The sequence below is a fragment of the Apostichopus japonicus genome, chromosome 21 (assembly GCF_037975245.1).
Source record: "Apostichopus japonicus isolate 1M-3 chromosome 21, ASM3797524v1, whole genome shotgun sequence".
Classification (NCBI taxonomy): Eukaryota; Metazoa; Echinodermata; class Holothuroidea; order Aspidochirotida; family Stichopodidae; genus Apostichopus; species Apostichopus japonicus.
Genome location: NC_092581.1, coordinates 5,748,859 through 5,767,662, shown reverse-complemented (window position 1 = coordinate 5,767,662; position 18,804 = coordinate 5,748,859). Strand labels below are relative to the sequence as shown.

The window sequence follows — 18,804 nt, the reverse complement described above, 5'->3', positions numbered from 1 at the left end:
AAGCGAATTATTGATAAACGGCGCCTCATAACCTCAGCTCAGTAAGTAGAAGACTCCACTCCATCTGTACACACGCACAGTACATCATGGCATCCCAAGTTTCTCGCGTAACAGAAGCTCCTGAGAAGCCAGCTGAAAATCCAGTCGATCGTGAAAAGGTAAATTACAAAAATTGCCTATCCAACAGCTTGTTTGAAGTACAACGTTTTTAAATATGAGTGGGCTAAAGTAGGTTATGGTAGGCCGAAACAATTTTCTACCGAGTGTTAGCCTAACGTACTGTAGCCTAAGTTACTACGGAAGACTAGGCCTACGAACACTACAGTACAAGCGGCAAGTACGTTTTCTTGTTACGGCATACACTAGTCACTATTATCATACTGTAGAAACTATAATTTATGGTACCCTTCTTAGTCACATGAACAACAATCATAGGTTTCAAGTACGTTGGCTTTTAATATGATGTTGTACTGAGGACTAAAATGGTCTTTCCAATGATATCGGTGGTGATGTTCTTACTGTTTTTGCATAATACTTAAAAGTGGTTTAGGCTAAGCCTAGTTCCTTACTGTAGCTAGCCCCGGCCTATAGCTATTGATTTCAAAAATGGTTTTAACTTTTAATTGATTCCACCAGAAAAAGAAAAAATTATACTTGTAAAGGTCGGAAGTCAAACTGCTCCAAGCCCAAAAAAATTCCTGTATAATTCCTCGAAAAATAACACAGAAATGTCTCAGAATACAATTGTTTTCTTGTTTCACTGTGGCTTTGTAGATTAATATTGCAATTTAAAAAGTGGTTTCAATTTGACTTATGAGCACAGTTATTGCAGTTTCTATCAGTGCAACACATTACACAAAGTTAAGGCAGTTTTCACAGTTTGATCATGGTCCAAACCAGCATAGTAAGTTTGAAGTACTTTGTACTGCTGTGTGTTCCAAATAATTTCAAGTCTTTGTTATAATTTGAACAACACAAGCATTTGAAATATAAAAGATTTATTTTTTATTTTTTTTATTTGAAAAATAATGATGAAAGTTTTTTTTGTACAAAAATGAACGGACTCAACTCCCACAAATGGGTGTTGCTTAAATAATTGATATGTACATTGTGAGAATGAAGAGCAATTGAAATAAATTTTGCTGATTCAATGAAGATAAGAATTATGTATAAGAGGTGTCTCTTTGTCTGGTATTTTGTACTTTGTGGCTGTATCAAATAAGTGACAATTTCCCAGATTATTTCTGTCCAAAATATGCCAAATAATGTGTGCCTTATTTCTTGTCAACTCAATTAAAAAAAATTACGGTTTTGTTGCGTAAACATTGCTCAAGTTTATCTAATATTATAGCAATAAAATACCCTCGATCAAACTTAATCGCCCGTAATTGTGTAGTGTTTTACAAATCGCAAGTTATGTCCGTCCAAGTGGCTGTCAGGTGTGACATAATACATCATCATGGATATTGAAAATCGAATGAAACTTATTTTGTTCAGTGCACCCGCCATAATCTGCCACATGTTCGCGCTGTTTGTAAACACCAGCGCTGACTTTCTACACCAACACTTTCATTACTATATTTTATGGTAAAGAAATTCCGTCTCATGTGTTATGTTTGCAAAAGTGTTACGTGCCCGATATTATATCTTACAAATCTTAAGCTCAAGACAAGAAACAAGTACGAATCAGCTTATTTTTATATTTGTTTAGCATCTTTCTTATCGTAGTTGACATACCACACATCATAGTGTCAATAGTTAGATGTAGGCCATTACATAGTCATCGACCTATCACACGTTATGTGTGGGCACAGATAACGCTAGGATAACGTGCGAGTGGACAGACATTGCGTAATATCAGGCAGTGCGAGTAACATATGTAAACTTGAAACCGCTGCATCAAGTTAGATCGTTGGACCATGTCTAGTATTCAGATGAAAAATTAACGCGTTTGTATGAACGATAACTCGACAAGGGAATGATTGATAAATAGCATACTTGGTGAGTGGGTGGCCCATAATAAGAAGATGAACCCGATTGAATTTGGTGCTCATTCATGAATATTAATGAGGTCAGAGGGTCAAACATCAAATTGCAATAACTTGTCAAGCACATGTCAGCTTTCTTCAAACTTGGTATGGTTAGATTGGTAGGTAGCCTTAACTTGTTGATGTGAATTTCAACTCATGCAGATGATGAGGAGGCAGGCTTAGCATAATTTATGTAACACAAGTTTGTATGCACCATAACTCAACAAGGGAGCTATTGAAACCTTTATACTGCAATCACTTGGCAATCATAAGGTGGAATTTCTCCAAACTTGATATGGTGATATTGGTAGGTAGCCTTCACATCAATGTGTGATGCAATTAATGTCATACACATTTATGAAGGGCATGGCCTGGCAATTAATTCTCTTGTTACTGTAATGCTTTCTTACAAATTCCCTGTGAATGGTTATACTAGTATACACATTTAAACCAATGACTCCATCCATAAGTTATATTTGAAATTCACACATAACTCTGTTTCCATCCAATGGTTATGTATGAAATTGAACAAACTGTTTTTGCGACTTGGTTGAATAATGGGATGTATTGTCCAATTTTCTGTTTCGACAGGTCTGTCCTCTACTCCTGCGGGTGTTTTGCAATAACAATCGCCATCACCGACCCGAAGAATTTAACAGAGGCACCACACCTCCCAATGAACTACAAATTTACACATGGTATGTACTGTATAACATTTAAGTATTGCATCACAGTACACCTGGTATCTACCGCTCACTTTTGAGCTCAGATACGACATTCAGCACATTTGTATATTATATCATAATACTGACTAGTGATGTGTACTAGTTAGTTACCAATTGCCCACAGTTTTGTCATGCACACATTTCACATACTGTTGAATATTACTAACCTGTGTTCATCAATGCTCATTTCTTACACTGTAGGCTTGATGCAAGCTTGAAGGAACTGTCCAGTTTGGTGAAAGAAGTTAACCCTGAAGCAAGAAGACGTGGTACATACTTTGATTTCGCCAGCGTGTACCCAAGCCCAAGAGCACCAGGATATCGTCTGAAAGAAATCGGTATGACTTGCTCAGGAAGGAAGGGGCCTGATGATAATGTGTCGCTCGCCTCCAAGAAATTTCAGATTGGTGATTACCTTGACATAGCCATAACTTTACCTCCAAGGGGGGGTGGTGGGGGTAATGACTATGGGTGGGGAGCAAAGAGGTGACTTTAGTGTCCTCTTGATATAGATAAGAAACATTTCACGAATGATGAGGGGATGCTTTAATCGTCTTAAGAAACCTTTTCATATTCCTTTTTTGCTTGTGAAGAAATTTATTTGACATCCTGCCATTACTGGTACAGCTAATGTGATGTTAAAGACTCATATCAGTGAGAAGACTAGAGGCATGGGACTTACTGACGAGATTGGAAGAAACATCAGCGTTTTGAGATAACCAGAGTGTGAGAAAGGAGCATACCATTGTTATTCTCACCTCATGTGTTCCTCCTTGAGACCAATGAATGTGTGGCAGATTCTGCTTATTTCCAATTGTACTAAAACAACTAAATAGTTAACTTGCAGTTTATATTAGGAAATTGTGTGGAGTTATTGGAGTCAATTTATAAAGCAGTTTGCCATACTTCATGCAGGAGATTGTAGGCTGACTTGATTGTTGTTTTTGTCCATTTTGTTACCAATGTGTATTGACTTTATTACCAGATTTGGTTAGGGATACATTCTTTCTATGTGGAATAGTACATCATGATTTTAATATTACTGGATGTTGAGATAGACTGTACAGTAGTTTAGTTATAGGAAGGTTGTGGTATTAAATGAAACTTCATTTGAGACTATTGTCACTCTATCATCCACGGGATATTGAGGAAGCAGGCAGTAATTACAGAAGAATCTATCTAAACAGTTCAGTATCCTGATATCACCAAAACATGTGCCATTAAGTCATTGTGCTCAATATTGTCAATGTTTGGAAGAAGTGTTTTGCTTCCCTCCATTATTCATGTTATGTAATCAACCTTTGACCTCACAAGTCATCCATGCTTTCCATTCATTGTATTAATTTTTTGTCATTTATCCAGTTTCTGTACACTGTCGTCAGTTAGTTTTCTCTCTTTTTTTTTATTGCCTTACATATTAATGTTTAGGCTTGGTGTTTAAAAGTCTCTTTTTTCCCTTGAATGTTTTGTAAGCTTTGATGTATTTTGAAAATAATCTTTGAAAACAAAAAAAGAATTTGTTTTCATTTTGTTCAATACAAAGTTGTTCCCACCTCTCAAACCTTTCATCAGAAATAGAGAACTCTGAATTGTCACATCAGTCTCTATGCACTGTAGTATCAAGTCTCTGAATTCGGGTAAAAGAAAGGAATCCCTTTCATTTCTTCATTTTTTGAATGCCTGCAACAGCAAAGAAAGAACTGCTGATCTGAAACTACACTCCAATTCACCAGCAAGAAGTATTGATTGTATGTACATGGTGTGCCAGTGCCTGCCATTGAATAGAGAACCCATTCTAAAAGTCCAAATGTTTACATGTGCCGATGTTAAAGGGGGTGAAGACTCCTGCACAAAGAAAAGTCTCATGCCGGTAATCTGACCTAGTTACGAATGAGGTGTAACAGAAATGTTAGACACCACCATCGATCCCAGAAAATACACACACAGCCAAGGGCGGCGGAACCGGGGGGGGCACAGGGGGCACGTGCCCCCCCACTTTTCCTCAGGTTAAGAATGTGCCCTTTTTCTACATAAAAATTGAGGTGTCTCAAGTTGGCAATTAGAGGCCAGGGAACCAGAATGAACACTCGGGAAGGGCCGTTTCCGGCCATCTGAGGGGTTTGTAAAACCAAAAATTTTCTTGTACGATAGTCGTGCATACAACTTTGCAAATCCTGGCTACGCCCCTGACTTTTAATGAATTTCTGTGGGTCAAACTCAAAGCTATTTCGAATGGAAGAAAATGGTTAAGATATTAACAAGAAATAATCTCTAATTCGGAAGATCCCTACACTAGCATGATTTCACCTCATTTTGTCTCAAAAGAAAACTTGTTCCTTGTTTCCCAATTTGCACATTGGACAGTGCAGTGCTATATGCATATTTTCCTTGAGGGGGGGGGGGGGGCGTTGATGGAGTGATGTGTATACGCAAATAAGAATACAATAAGAGTTATAAAGGGTACTAAATATAAGGCTGTATCAGTGCAATCGAATTTCTGCAAAGTGCCCTTTGATGTCGGTGCCCCCCCAGGTTAATAGTGCTTCCGCCGCCCTTGCACACAGCTTGCTACCGTCGGTAATTAGACACTAGTGTACAGTCAATACATACAGCTATGGTCAATACCCACAGCACAGTGTACAAACAATACAGCGATGGACATCTCAGGTGTAGATAAAAGATAACAAGGTATCACGTTTCATTACTGTCTGCATTTTGTAGCGACAAGAAGAAAACTTAACTTGCAAGCAACAGAAAGCTAACTTTTCAGAGTGCGGCACACGGTTTGGGGCGAGTCTTCAATGCCTATAAGTGCATTTTTGAAGTTAATTGTAAAACTTCACCAGAGCAATCTGTAGTGTCCATACTGTGTACAAGTCAAAAGGAAGTTGTTGAGATGCACAAATTTGTTGACTACATTTAACACAAAAAAACACATGAAACTTCTTGTCTCATTCAAATTGTGCCAAAGTTCATAAACATTTATTTTTGTTCTATACATTAGATGAGTTTTAACAATTCACTTTATGTTTTGGTCTGTTTGAGTCATAACCAGAGATATTCTTCTACCCGTATCATTGTATTATATCTTTGGGGGAAAACATTACTTATGGTGTCCCTGCATTTTGATTCAATTTATGAAACTTGCTCAAATGGTCTTGCAGCAGAATTAAATGTTCCAGCCTAGTATAAATGAGTGTGCCTCAATATATAGAAGCACTATTGATAATAATAATAATGAGGAAGTGTTCTTTTCAAAATAATAATTTGCCTGCCTTACATCCATGGTTGTAACATATATGTGCAATAATTTAATTCAGGTCAGTTCAGTTTGGAATATATTAGCATAGCATGATGATAATTTGATGATGGATAGCAATAATTTCCTGTTGTGAAAACCCAAGTAATGGGCAAAAACCTAGGTTGGTAATAAAATAGCAATAAGAAACAATAATCTAATAATTACACTGTAAATGCCTTTGATTGATTTTGATTTTCACAAGTATTTATTATCTGTTTGTCTTAACTGTCCTCAAAATGACAAAGTAGACAAATGAATTGAAACAAAAGGAAAATATTCCAAGAGTGAAGCATCATATTCATCAGAATTAACAAAGGGAAAAACTTAATAATAATTGAGTATTCCAGAATGTATCGTTATGATATAAATAATAAGCTTTGTCTACTGACACAACCAGTTCAGGAATACTGAACAGGCGACTTAAACTTATGCAATAAGAAGCAAACTCAAGACTGCCTTCCTTAGAAGCTGATGGAAGCAAAGAAAACTGAGTACATAGCTTGAAATCCTGTCCTGCAAAGAATGTTTTCTTTCAAAATATCAGTCTGTTTTACTAACAAAACACTGAAATTGCAATTAGGTTCACTTCTATATGACCACAGCAGGATATCAGCATATATTTTGGTACATTGATGACATTAATATTAGCAGCAACTGTAACTTGGCAGAAACAATTTTCTCTCCAGAAGGAAATGATACCAAATATATTTTGTACTGTACCTATAGTTTTATACTATTAGTTAAACAACACCTTTCAATATCTCAGCTAAGCTTTACCTCAGAACCCCTCTACGATCCCCTCTACTGCCCCCAGTTGTACAATATTTGACTACTTCACATTATGCACTGATTAGAGATCTGATGTTCACCTTACAGATAATCCTTTAACCTCCCTCAACTTCCAAGTTCAACAGAATTAATAGCATACACATGATACATCTAGAACTGAAAACAAAATCCCAAAGCAAGATCAAGCATCTTGTGCTGAGAACGTTCTGTTTTTGAAAGAACTTCTTGTTTCTCAATTACACATTTCAGTAGAAACTGGAAGGAATGGATAGAAAGAATAAGTTAATTAACCCTTAGTTTCCCAAAAAATATCTTCAGCCAGATGGCTTTGAGATGTACCAAGCCGGTAGAAAGACAAGAGGAGGTTAATGAACTGCTGACTCATGGTCTCTCAACACACACAGCTATACCCATCCCACCACCAACACAGAGTGCAGCTATGCCTTTATGTTGATTGGTTCGTTTCAAGGCATGAAGAAGGGTGACCAATATGCGAGCCCCTGAAGCCCCAATCGGGTGACCAATGGCAATAGCGCCACCACTGACATTAACCTGCAGAAAAACATGAAAAAGAAGTGAACGAAACATGTTTTGAAAATTTAATTGCATTGTCATTTACAGGATAATTATTCCCCTCAACGATAACCAATTTAATAAGGTTAATATATGACCTTGCCAGATATATCAAGGGAACAAACATACATTGATTAAATTGGATTACAAAATAGGAATGAATCCCCAAAATCACTGTCAATGTGTAAAAATAAACAGAAAGCTGTACATATCAATATGCACTTAAGAATGAATAGATGAAGCATGAGGTGTTGTTCTTACTTTATTTATTAGAATGCCACACACACATCAAATCTGCTTGCCATAATATGCTGATAATCAGGGTATATAACTATCCAAACATTACAAGTGAAAATTCACATGGTGAATTTTTTATGAAAGACTGAATGTGTATTGAAACTTTAGCACAGAGTTAGTTTTATCACCAGTATGATACTTAAATAACAGCAACCCTAGATTTCTTAATATGGTGGCTCTCAATCAAGGACATTTACCTTACATTTGTCAGACCCTGGATGACTTTGTGGTATGAATGGAGCTGAATGTCTATTGCTTTATGCATATTCAATATATCACAAAATGCTAATTAATAAAGTATATACAGTACTTGCTGTGTATGTGACATTTCCAAAGCTGTATTCATGACTTACCCCCTCCCTTTAGGGTTACTGTTACCCATACTGCAGTTACTGTAATAATGTAGTGTCTAAATATGACATGTCAATGTGTTATTGGTTTGTTGTGTAATACAAGACATGCCTGATAAGCATGTGGGTCTACAAGATTATTCAATTTTGCCATTTTCATGGCGACATGTACGAATTACCAACCTTCTCTTCCGGAATACCCAGCTCTCTGACCACTGCTATGGATTGGGCAGCAAAAGCCTCATTCACTTCAAATAAATCAACATCTGAAATTTTCCAGCTCGCTTTATCCAACTAAAACAAAAGAGTTGAAAAAAGGATAGTTCAAGTTCTTAGTTACCATAGCAACAAAACAAGAAGTCAATAAATACAATCAGTTACAAGATAGCAGTCAAGAAAAATATTTGACAATTAATGCAATAGTCACCTCTAAGGTAATAATTCAAAGGTGATTACAGTATTTAATGAACTAGTCTAATTATAGAGTCAACCTATTAAAACCTTTTCATTATAAGTAAGTCACTAAATGTAAAGCAAAGAAGTCACTGTTTTTAATTGAAATATACAAAAGGTGGCAACAAGGTACGAGTCACAAAAACATCTTGTTAAATGTCGACAAATTTAACAGCTCACCAGTTTTATCTAACACACGCAGAACGCCTGCACAGTCAATGTACATGTTATTTAATGAACATACATATGCTACCTGTCCTAAAATGTAACATGCTTATCACATTAAGTGCATGTATTAATCTTTTAACTACTTCAATTAGTAATATTCAAACAATCCCACAGAATGATATGAATATTCAAAGGATAATTTCTTACTGCTTTTTTAATGGCAGGGATAGGACCAGTGCCCATTATAGATGGGTCTACTCCTGCCTGTGCCCAAGCAACTACATGTGCTAATGGTGTCAGCCCTCTTTTGTCTGCCTCTATCTTGGACATCAGTATTATTGCAGCAGCTCCGTCATTGATACCTAGGAAAGTACAGAGTATTAAAGAAATGAGGCAATTGACCATCTGATCTAAACCACACAGACTCTTGTAACTGCAACACAGAAAATAGCTGCCAACTAAACACTACATGTTGGGGTTCCAAAAATAAAGTGTTCACAAATAATAAGCATACAAAGGATACTAAATAACTAAGGATAGCTTTGAATTTAGGCCACTTTTTTTAAGAAGTTATCCTATAACTGTTGGGTGAGCTACCGCTGATCATGTATATATGTAACAAATTCCCTAAAACCAAGGGTTGGGGCAAGGAAATTTCAAATTGTATCCTGTGATGCTATGATGTTGAGTCTGTTTACTCACATACATATAGTTCTGCTCCTCCAGGGAACTTTATGAGAAGTTAACTCATCTCCCATTAAAATGCTTTACACTAAATTGTATCCTGTGATGCTATGATGTTGAGTCTGTTTACTCACATACATATAGTTCTGCTCCTCCAGGGAACTTTATGAGAAGTTAACTCATCTCCCATTAAAATGCTTTACACTAAATTGTATCCTGTGATGCTATGATGTTGAGTCTGTGTACTCACATAGATATAGTTCTGCTTTTCCAAGGGTACTTTATGAGAAGTAAACTCATCTCCTATTAAAATGCTTTACACTAAATTGTATCCTGTGATGCTATGATTCTATGAACTCACATAGATGAGAACATTCAGCTTTGAATTTGTGAACTTCTTTCCAAAGTTACAAACTTGATGAGACCAGTTGTTGTCTTTATTTTCCTTAATTCCTTAACTCTGTAATCACTGACCTGATGATGTTCCCGCGGTGACGGTTCCTGTCCCATCTTGTATGAAAGCTGGTCTTAGCTTAGTAAATCCCTCAATTTTAGAGCCTTTCCTTGGAAACTCATCAGTAGTAACCTCTATTGTATCTTTAAATGAAAGAAAGTTATAACATTTCATCAATGACAGGTGTTTGTTTATTTACTTACACTAGATATTTACTAAAGAAGAGGACAAACTTATAACACTTCAAAAGGAAAGGAAAGGGTGAAAAACAAGAGTCTACTGTTTAAAATCATGTAGTGTTATCTGTAAAGATTGATACTGTTACACTGAATATGCAGTGACTACTGTAGAACATATTGTCAATATTTAAAGTACAAGATAGATTATACTGGCCAAACCACATTATTAAAATACTAAAAAATACTAACAGTAAAGAAGCAATCACAATACCCCTTCTCAGATGTTAAATCAGAAGTGTCATGTGATGGTTCCATCTTCACATTAAAATAGGCACACTGACTAGAACTGGCAAAGATGCCAAAATCATAAGAAAACAAGATTAAAGGCTAAACAGTTTTATTTGCTTCATCTAGTTTTCATCAAACATCAGAAGTATTTATAGCTCACTTTTCTTGACTTTAACACTAACTGGAACAATCTCATCATTGAAGTGTCCTTCAGTCTGAGCTTTTTCTGTCTTGAGTTGAGACTGGAGAGAGAAATTATCTTGATCTTCTCTTGAAACCTTCCACTGTTTGGCAACATTTTCAGCTGTAAAAAATTATTGGACCAGAATAACGTTTGTCACCTGTATCAAACAATACTATATAGTTCTGTTTTGGTGACATATTTGCCTAACTCTAGAGATCAAACATGATTCTAACCAACTCGAAATCATTTGTGATTCCCAAAGCCAGATATATATAATGGTAGAGGGTTTGATGCTACGAAGTTAGGGTTTAGGGATAGAGGTTAGAATATTTTGTAATGTTTAATGTAAACACCATACCTAACCCATCTACCTGTTCACTTGTGTTGTATATATATATATATAAATGTAGAGGGTTTGGTTCTACTAGTTAGGGTTTAGGGATAGGGGTTAGAAAATTTCTCTCAATGTGAAGGGACTGGGGTTGAGAGTGGATTAAGTTGTTTTGGCCCAGGCTCTATCCAGGCTTCCTTTCCTACACTTGATACAATAGCAAACAATAAATACAATAGCATAACAAGAAGAATTGCTGACAAGGTGTACGGTTTGGTTCATCAGACCATGATAACTTAGGATGTATCTTTCATATCACAGCTCTGTTGGTATCAATCTCACATTTAGTTATGAACAATAACTGTGGTAAATAATTCCTGTTGCAAGATGCCAACAGTTAGATCAACACATACTGTAATGATGTAGCTGTGATGCCCATTTGGCATCCTTTGTAGATATCTTCAATTCTTTCATATCTTACCTGCGATGCCCATGTGGCATCCACTAAAGGCATGTTCAATTCTTTCATATCTTATCTGTGATGCCAATGTGGCATACACTAAAAGCATGTTCAATTCTCTCATTCCTCACTTGTGATGCCCATGTGGCATCCACTAAAGACATCTTCAATTTTTTCATATCTTACCTGTGATGCCCATGTGGCATCCACTAAAGGCATCTTGAAGTCCATCAACAATGAGAGTATCTTTCAGCTGGCTGTCCCCAAACCTGAACTCACTCCTCATGTGAACAGCATGATGGGCCTATAAACAAGAAAAATATTAATAACATAATAAACCTGATATATCCATTAGGGATACTTGCTTTGTGGGAATTCCCAAATTAAAAGGAAATATGAAACTTGCACTGCTCAAATGAAAAATCAAATTCTTCTGATCAGCTTTCATACAAAGGCCATGTGTCTGTATAGAGACACAGGGTGAAAAGCTGTCACAAAATGTCTTCACCTTAAGTTATTCTTTTTTTGTTCATTTCAATACAGCAGCCTATTGTGGATCATGAATGTTAAAGCTAGCTTGCAGAAAGTTTGAAACAAGAAACTTCAGTAATAGCTATGTTCTACTAATAATATGCAACTGCCAGCACAGATGCTCTAAATTAGCTGTAAATGAACATAAGAAAAATTGCTGAAAACTTTTGAAGCAATCAAATCTGGACATGTATAGACTTTATTTCATGAGAGTAGTAGACACTAGTGTCCTGCACAGCTGTTCGGAGACTCTTAATCACTCATGACAAAACATAGAACCTACCTGTACTATAACTTTCTTGAATAAAATGTATGCATTTTAAGCCACTTTTAGCATAAGGATTAGATTGCTAGAGCAACCACAACTCTAATATGTCATTCACATGTACATGGAATGCTATTTAGCAGTTAATTACACATTACTCCTTAATTAAGGAATAAATGTCATTATTCCATCAACAGGTAACAACAACAGGAACAAACTGGGAACCAAGGGTGTTTGAATCTGCTCGTACCCCTTCAAACTTATTCCAGTTATCTAGTAGTAACAAGTACTTCCTGACTTCCTGAGAGCCTTGGTCTTATGGCTACCAGTAAAATATATTGCCTTACGTACACCCTCATAATGACCAAGACATGCTGGCAGTCACTTGAATGCACACAAAGAAATAGCAAATAAAGCTAGACACTAAAACCAACTAACAAATACACTCATGGATACCAATGTTTGGATCTTGAAAACTGTACTGCCTGTGTGTATGTGGACTATAGGTATTGTGGCATAAGCCCTTAGACTTGTGGCTTACCTGATTGCTTACACACCCTGGGTCCATGCACAGACTGCTTAAACATATCAATAACGTGTGTTAGGATTATGAATGTTACCTGGGCCCTTAGATTTTTGGTTCACCTGGGTCCATGCACAGACTGCTTAAACACATCAGTAACGTGTGTTAGGATTATGAATGTTACCTGGGCCCTTAGATTTTTGGTTCACCTGGGTCCATGCACAGACTGCTTAAACACATCAATAACGTGTGTTAGGATTATGAATGGTACCTGGGCCCTTAGACTTTTGGCTTACCTGATTGCTCACACACCTGGGTCCATGCACAGACTGCTTAAACACATCAATAACGTGTGTTAGGATTATGAATGGTACCTGGGCCCTTAGACTTTTGGCTTACCTGATTGCTCACACACCTGGGTCCATGCACAGACTGCTTAAACACATCAATAACGTGTGTTAGGATTATGAATGTTACCTGGGCCCTTAGATTTTTGGTTCACCTGGGTCCATGCACAGACTGCTTAAACACATCAATAACGTGTGTTAGGATTATGAATGGTACCTGGGCCCTTAGACTTTTGGCTTACCTGATTGCTCACACACCTGGGTCCATGCACAGACTGCTTAAACACATCAATAACGTGTGTTAGGATTATGAATGTTACCTGGGCCCTTAGAGTTTTGGTTCACCTGGGTCCATGCACAGACTGCTTAAACACATCAATAATGTGTGTTAGGATTAGGACCTGGGCCTTAGAGTTTTGGTTCACTTGGGTCCATGCTAAAACACATGAATAACACATGAATAATGTGTGTTACGTTTATAAACGTCTACCTACTGTAGGCTCTTATACTCAATAATGTAACATCATCACATACATCACTAATGTTTGTTGTCATTGTCGGGCAGATAGACTGTCTATGAACCCACCAGGGTATGGTACTGAGTGTGGTAGTAACTATGAATGTCTATTGACCTAACCAAGGGAAGTACTGAGTTGATATCATAAATGGATGCCTACCTGACTCATACTTTCCTGTCCTCCACTAACTACTATCTTTGAATCTCCCAACTGAATGGCCTGGCTTCCGAGGACCACCGTTCGCAGTCCAGACCCACACACCATGTTGACTGTGCATGCTGGTACAGTATTAGGTATGCCTGAGTTGATGCTTGCCTGCCGTGCAGGATTTTGACCTTGAGCTGCTGTAAGTACCTGACCCAAAATAACCTCTGACACATCTCCTGGGTCAATTTGGGCCTTTTCGAGAGCAGTTTTGATGACCAGTTTGCCAAGGTCGTGCGCTGGAACAGTTGCTAGAGCCCCATTTAAAGAACCTAAGGAGAGAATAGCGATGTGAAAATCCTGGGTAAGTCAAATTCCAGAATAAACTCTACAGATAATGAGGTGATAAAATAAAATGTGCCAAAAGGTATTACCTTTAGTAGGATATTAGGCAGTTTAGAATTGTTAACTGCCAAAACTGGATAGTATATCGAAGAGCATTAGTACAATCTTGCGTGAAGAACTTGCGACCAATAACACTGTAGATTAGCGCACCTTCCCGGCTTTGAATAGCGTTTAATCGAATGATCTACATTCTTTTCCTGCTGTGGTTGTCGTGAATCAAAAGCGCGGCAAAATACAATCCTTTATGTGGAACGTAATAATCGATTCCAAATAATTTTTTTTTTTTTTTTTTTAACTTTGCACACAAGAATAATATCATCTTGTTATGACGATGTCTACAACATACACACAAATGGAATGATAGGTACATTTAAAAGAAATTTAAGAGAAATTGTTCGGTAAAATCACTTTGTATGGGAAAATCTGACTTTACGTTACTTTATTAAGCTCTGTTTTACTCATTGAAGATATAAAAGCATGCTAGTGCATTCTGATGGTAGCCGTAGTCTATATATGTTGAGGGAAGTCAAATGGGGAATTAAGGTGTAAATTAATTTTTTTTTTCTCTCTTTCTTTTCTATTATCATTCCAACAAGAGTCCAAACAATGTACAGTTCATTATAACATATTCTTTATGACCAATAGTCAATATTAATGACATCAACAAATAAGTCATTAAACTTCAAATAAAGATTTCCACTTATGCCATCTGATATCAAAGCATTTTGCTTACAACTAGTTTGATACATAAATTTTTCTTTTAAATAGAAATTCTTTAAATCAATTTTACCATAGTTAAAGGAAGGTTTCGATTCCAAATAATCGGTAGCGCAATGGCTTTTGACGATGCCGATTACTTACTGATTGTCTGATAATCGGCCCGATGCCGATTGTCTAACCAATTATCGGTCGAACACTAGTTTAGATGAACATACTGGATTAACCGTACAAGTTGTATAATAATACAGTCCTGCATATGAGGGGGTTGTAGTAGTCCTGCATCAGTGTCAGGAATACAATGATAATACAGTATTTGCAAAGTATTTAGATTAATATGTGCTATTGGATGTGTTGACAACAAATAATTTGGATAAACAAACAATAATAGAGGCTCATACTAGCTCATAGTAGTGTAGTGGTAGGTACACAGCTGTGATTCCTACTCACAGAGTTCCCACTGATTACTTGAAATGTCAATTCAGAGGAGCCAGATAAGAGAAATGTTGTAATGTTTATTGAGCATTACAAGATATTCAGTCATGATTACTAACTTACCAACTGGTGTTCTAACTGCTGAGACAATAACAACACTTTCTGCCATATTGACGGTAGATTTCTTCACAAGAATCTGTCAAATAGGACAATAAAATCATTGAATTAATTTTGAAGGAAAAAGACAAAGTTAGAATCTTGAAGCCCACTAATGTAATTTAAGATCAACATGTAATCCATAACTTGCACTATATAGTCTACTAAAATGATACTATAAGATACTGCAGTGGTAACCAGTGGTAATTCCCTGGTTAAATGTAAAGTCCATCTCGTAATCAGATATCATGCTAAGTGCAGTACTACAGGGTGACTTCACAGATTTAAATTTGAACTATACTGTATAGACCTTTACGAAACACACTATCAGTCTACGATGCATTTCAATACCATTTTTGGTTTTGGAAATTTTGAAAATAAATTGTATGGATAACTATTAAGGCACACTTTGTGAGACTTCAGTGCTATTTTATCAGACCAATGCAGAGTAAAACTCAACTTCAAGAGATTCTCTCTCCTAAAGTAACATGAGGTCCCTGATAGCTGGGGACAGTTTGTGGATTTCATAAACCATCCCCTGATTAAAAGTGTCCCCAGAAATGTCCCTGGTATACTATTCAAGGAACATCCTTAAATTTGTAAACGACCCTGTATAATTTCAATTTACCTGCTTAACAGCTTAAATGTAGGCTTAGGCTGTTATTGCTTCCAACTAGAAACATACAGACATCCAGATCAGTGAATAATTTCATACCCTTTAATTCACATGTTACACATCTTTTGGAATTGTTTTACTTTGGATTCTATTTTGGACAAAACACTTGGACTTTGAAAATAGATACAGTTGGCACAAAGACTTGGGGTTTTTTCCTTCTCCTTTTTGGATTGTTCTAGCTGACCTTGCAAATGAAACGTGGATATTTTCTTTACAAAGAATAAGATCACAACTTTCCGCTCCAATAAACATAGCCATATTCACAATTTCATTGGTCCATTAATAAGCAATATTTTGTCAAATAAATGTTCACTACTACTAGCTCGTCCGTGAATATATATCAACAATATATGCCATAGTACTTGGGCTAATTGCTTAGAACAGAAACTGTTAGAAATATTAAGCACCTGTTTATATACCAGTGCACTATTTGTAATACTATATAAAGTGGACTATTTGCTTTTTCCTACAGCACTTTTATGCAGCTGTGACTTGCCATGCAATAATAAGTAAACAAACATACACCATGGCACGGGTATCTGTAACTACTGTCTGTTGAATAGGCAAGCCTGCAGTAGTGGAATCAACCTATTGATTATGTTGGAAGGAATGTACAATTGGGTGATATTACATTTAAAAATAAAAACAATTCTAAATGCATCAAATGATGCATTTTGAGGCATAGACAATGATTATTATGTCTATAACTAAGTCTACATGCAAGGGGCTGGGGGAGGGGAGACAGGTATCCAAACCTTCATTAAAGTTAGGCCCATGTTTTAACAACATGGGGCGACCTAAATAAGCTGTGCCATAACAATGTAACATGTTTAGTAAACAGTGAAGTACAGTATATAATTAATTGCATACACGGTTGAAGACAGCCTACCCTTGGCCTACAGTTACTAGCTGGATAATTATCAAATGTTAGCTTATATGATGGCCTAGCGTGGCGATACGTTCAGCTTTACTGTGCAAACCTTACCTGGTCTGGTGTTAATGTACGCTTACCTGCAGAGCTTGAGTACTGTTAATGTGAACCGGGCAAGGATGCAATGTTTTTACGGTAATCACAGGCACGACACTGTACTGTTCTAATCTAGGTGCTGTATGCATATCACGTACTCACATACTGGCTGCTTCACGGATATTTGTAGACACATTGCGCAATCTTGATACGAGGCAAAGTTAGTGGCGGAATTGTACGGAAGCTTAAAACTGCCATCAACATAAGAAAACTTTGCCCCATAATAAGTTCGCATTTTCCAGTAAATTGTTTAGATAACAAGATCATATCTTTTCAAATATCAGAAAAATGTTGGATTGATCACTTGCTTTAACTTAGCAATTTAACAATTGTCTGCCAATTGTTTAATTGACAACTTATCGTATCTCGTCAATTCGACACTTTTCTGCAAAATGTTCACTAGTGTTCACTTCATTCCATTTGAGCAATTGAACATTTTTCTGCACTTCACTTAAGTAAATGAAACCACGGAAGCAAGATAGGCTGTATAGTGGCCAGTTTTTGGATTGCCAAACATCCGCTCAAAGCATCTCATAATATCAAATAGCATATCCCTATGACAATTAATTTTTATAGTTGGTGCTCTAATTGGCAACAGTTTACACTAGAATATACATCATGTTCTAGCCAGAAGCTCGTACATCGATGTTTCAGGATATAAACGAATATTAGGTACGTCTTTTTTTTAAATTTTTATTATTGTCATCTTTAGTGAAGAAAGTCCTACTCAGTGCAGAAGCACTGCTTTCCAGAGGAGCCCTCAATACAAACATACATATACAATATAATGCAGTAGAAAAACGGTAAACATCCAAAAGCACAAAAAGGATGGCAAAAAGATAGACAAACAAGTATCTGACATCTAAACAAAATATATAAGTTTTCATATTGCGTTTAAAAATATTAATAGTTGGCAAGCATTTCAAATTTGGGGGACGACTGTTCCAAGACCTGCCTCCAGAAAATAGTAAAGGACCGATCTTACCATTCCCAGATCTAACGTCCAGGATCAAGTAAAACACTATTAGAGCCGCTAGATCTAGTTCTGTACGAATGGCTATCTCTCAGTAGAATTGTATTATCAGCAAGGTAATCTGGAGCGGACACATCTATACATTAGAATATTCCTGAAATATATATATATATATTTCAATATATAATATTTCATTATAATGCACGTCTCAGTGTAAATTGATATATAATTCGAGTCCAAACACTAGGCCTAGTATTTGTTTTTTTCTCCTACATGTACTTAGTTTGAAACGTTTGTGTTCTTAGACGGTCATCGGTGTTCCAACAAAATATCCGAATTCGAACCGATGTTTGCTGAATACTAATTATGTTGTTAGTATATAGATTGTTGTCTTGAAATATTTATAAAACTATATAAAGACTCAGCTGGTCATTAGACGTGTTCTTGAAATAAAGATTATACGCCTGGAATTTCCCTTCGCCCAACTCAACCATCCCTCTCACCGACCCCCCCCCCCCTCCCCCTGTCTCGAAACAAAACGAGAAAGGCTAATGCGTGTTACAAGTAGGCAATTTGTTTGAAAGAAAATTAATATGCATTTAACTCAGCTTCTGGTATTTCTAAAATAGCTATCAAATTTCATCATGTTAAGTCTTGAGGCTTGCTGTAACTTTCTGATGAAACACCGGTGCAATTAATTAAACCGTCCGTGAAATAACTTAGCTTGAGCCCTGGGTTGTATCAAATGACGTTATTTCCATTTATAGCCCCGAAAGCCAACCCCTGTACTACACAGCACGTCTTATAATTCTAATGGCCCG

General features: G+C 36.6%; 2 protein-coding genes across 4 annotated transcripts; one reads left to right on the top strand and one right to left on the bottom strand.

Annotated features, from left to right (window-relative positions):
- On the top strand, positions 1-3,448 carry LOC139962991 (histone deacetylase complex subunit SAP18-like). Its single transcript, XM_071963436.1, has 3 exons — positions 1-158; positions 2,622-2,728; positions 2,957-3,448. Exons 1-3 carry the CDS (start codon positions 87-89, stop codon positions 3,243-3,245), a joined length of 468 nt encoding a protein of 155 aa, XP_071819537.1. The 5' UTR covers positions 1-86; the 3' UTR covers positions 3,246-3,448.
- A 2,119-nt stretch (positions 3,449-5,567) lies between these two features.
- LOC139962987 (acetyl-CoA acetyltransferase, cytosolic-like) lies at positions 5,568-17,137 on the bottom strand. Of its 3 annotated transcripts, none has more exons than XM_071963432.1 (9): positions 16,995-17,137; positions 15,275-15,347; positions 13,610-13,926; positions 11,453-11,570; positions 10,452-10,595; positions 9,845-9,967; positions 8,894-9,048; positions 8,249-8,359; positions 5,568-7,397 (listed from the first exon to the last, which is right to left on the bottom strand). In XM_071963432.1, exons 1-9 carry the CDS (start codon positions 17,097-17,099, stop codon positions 7,227-7,229), a joined length of 1,317 nt encoding a protein of 438 aa, XP_071819533.1. In that variant the 5' UTR covers positions 17,100-17,137; the 3' UTR covers positions 5,568-7,226. The 3 variants fall into 3 exon arrangements, with proteins under 3 accessions (XP_071819533.1, XP_071819534.1, XP_071819535.1); XM_071963433.1 differs by having other exon boundaries at positions 5,572-7,397; positions 16,969-17,030; XM_071963434.1 differs by lacking the exon at positions 16,995-17,137 and adding an exon at positions 16,507-16,530 and having other exon boundaries at positions 5,572-7,397.
- Between the last annotated feature and the right edge of the window lie 1,667 nt (positions 17,138-18,804).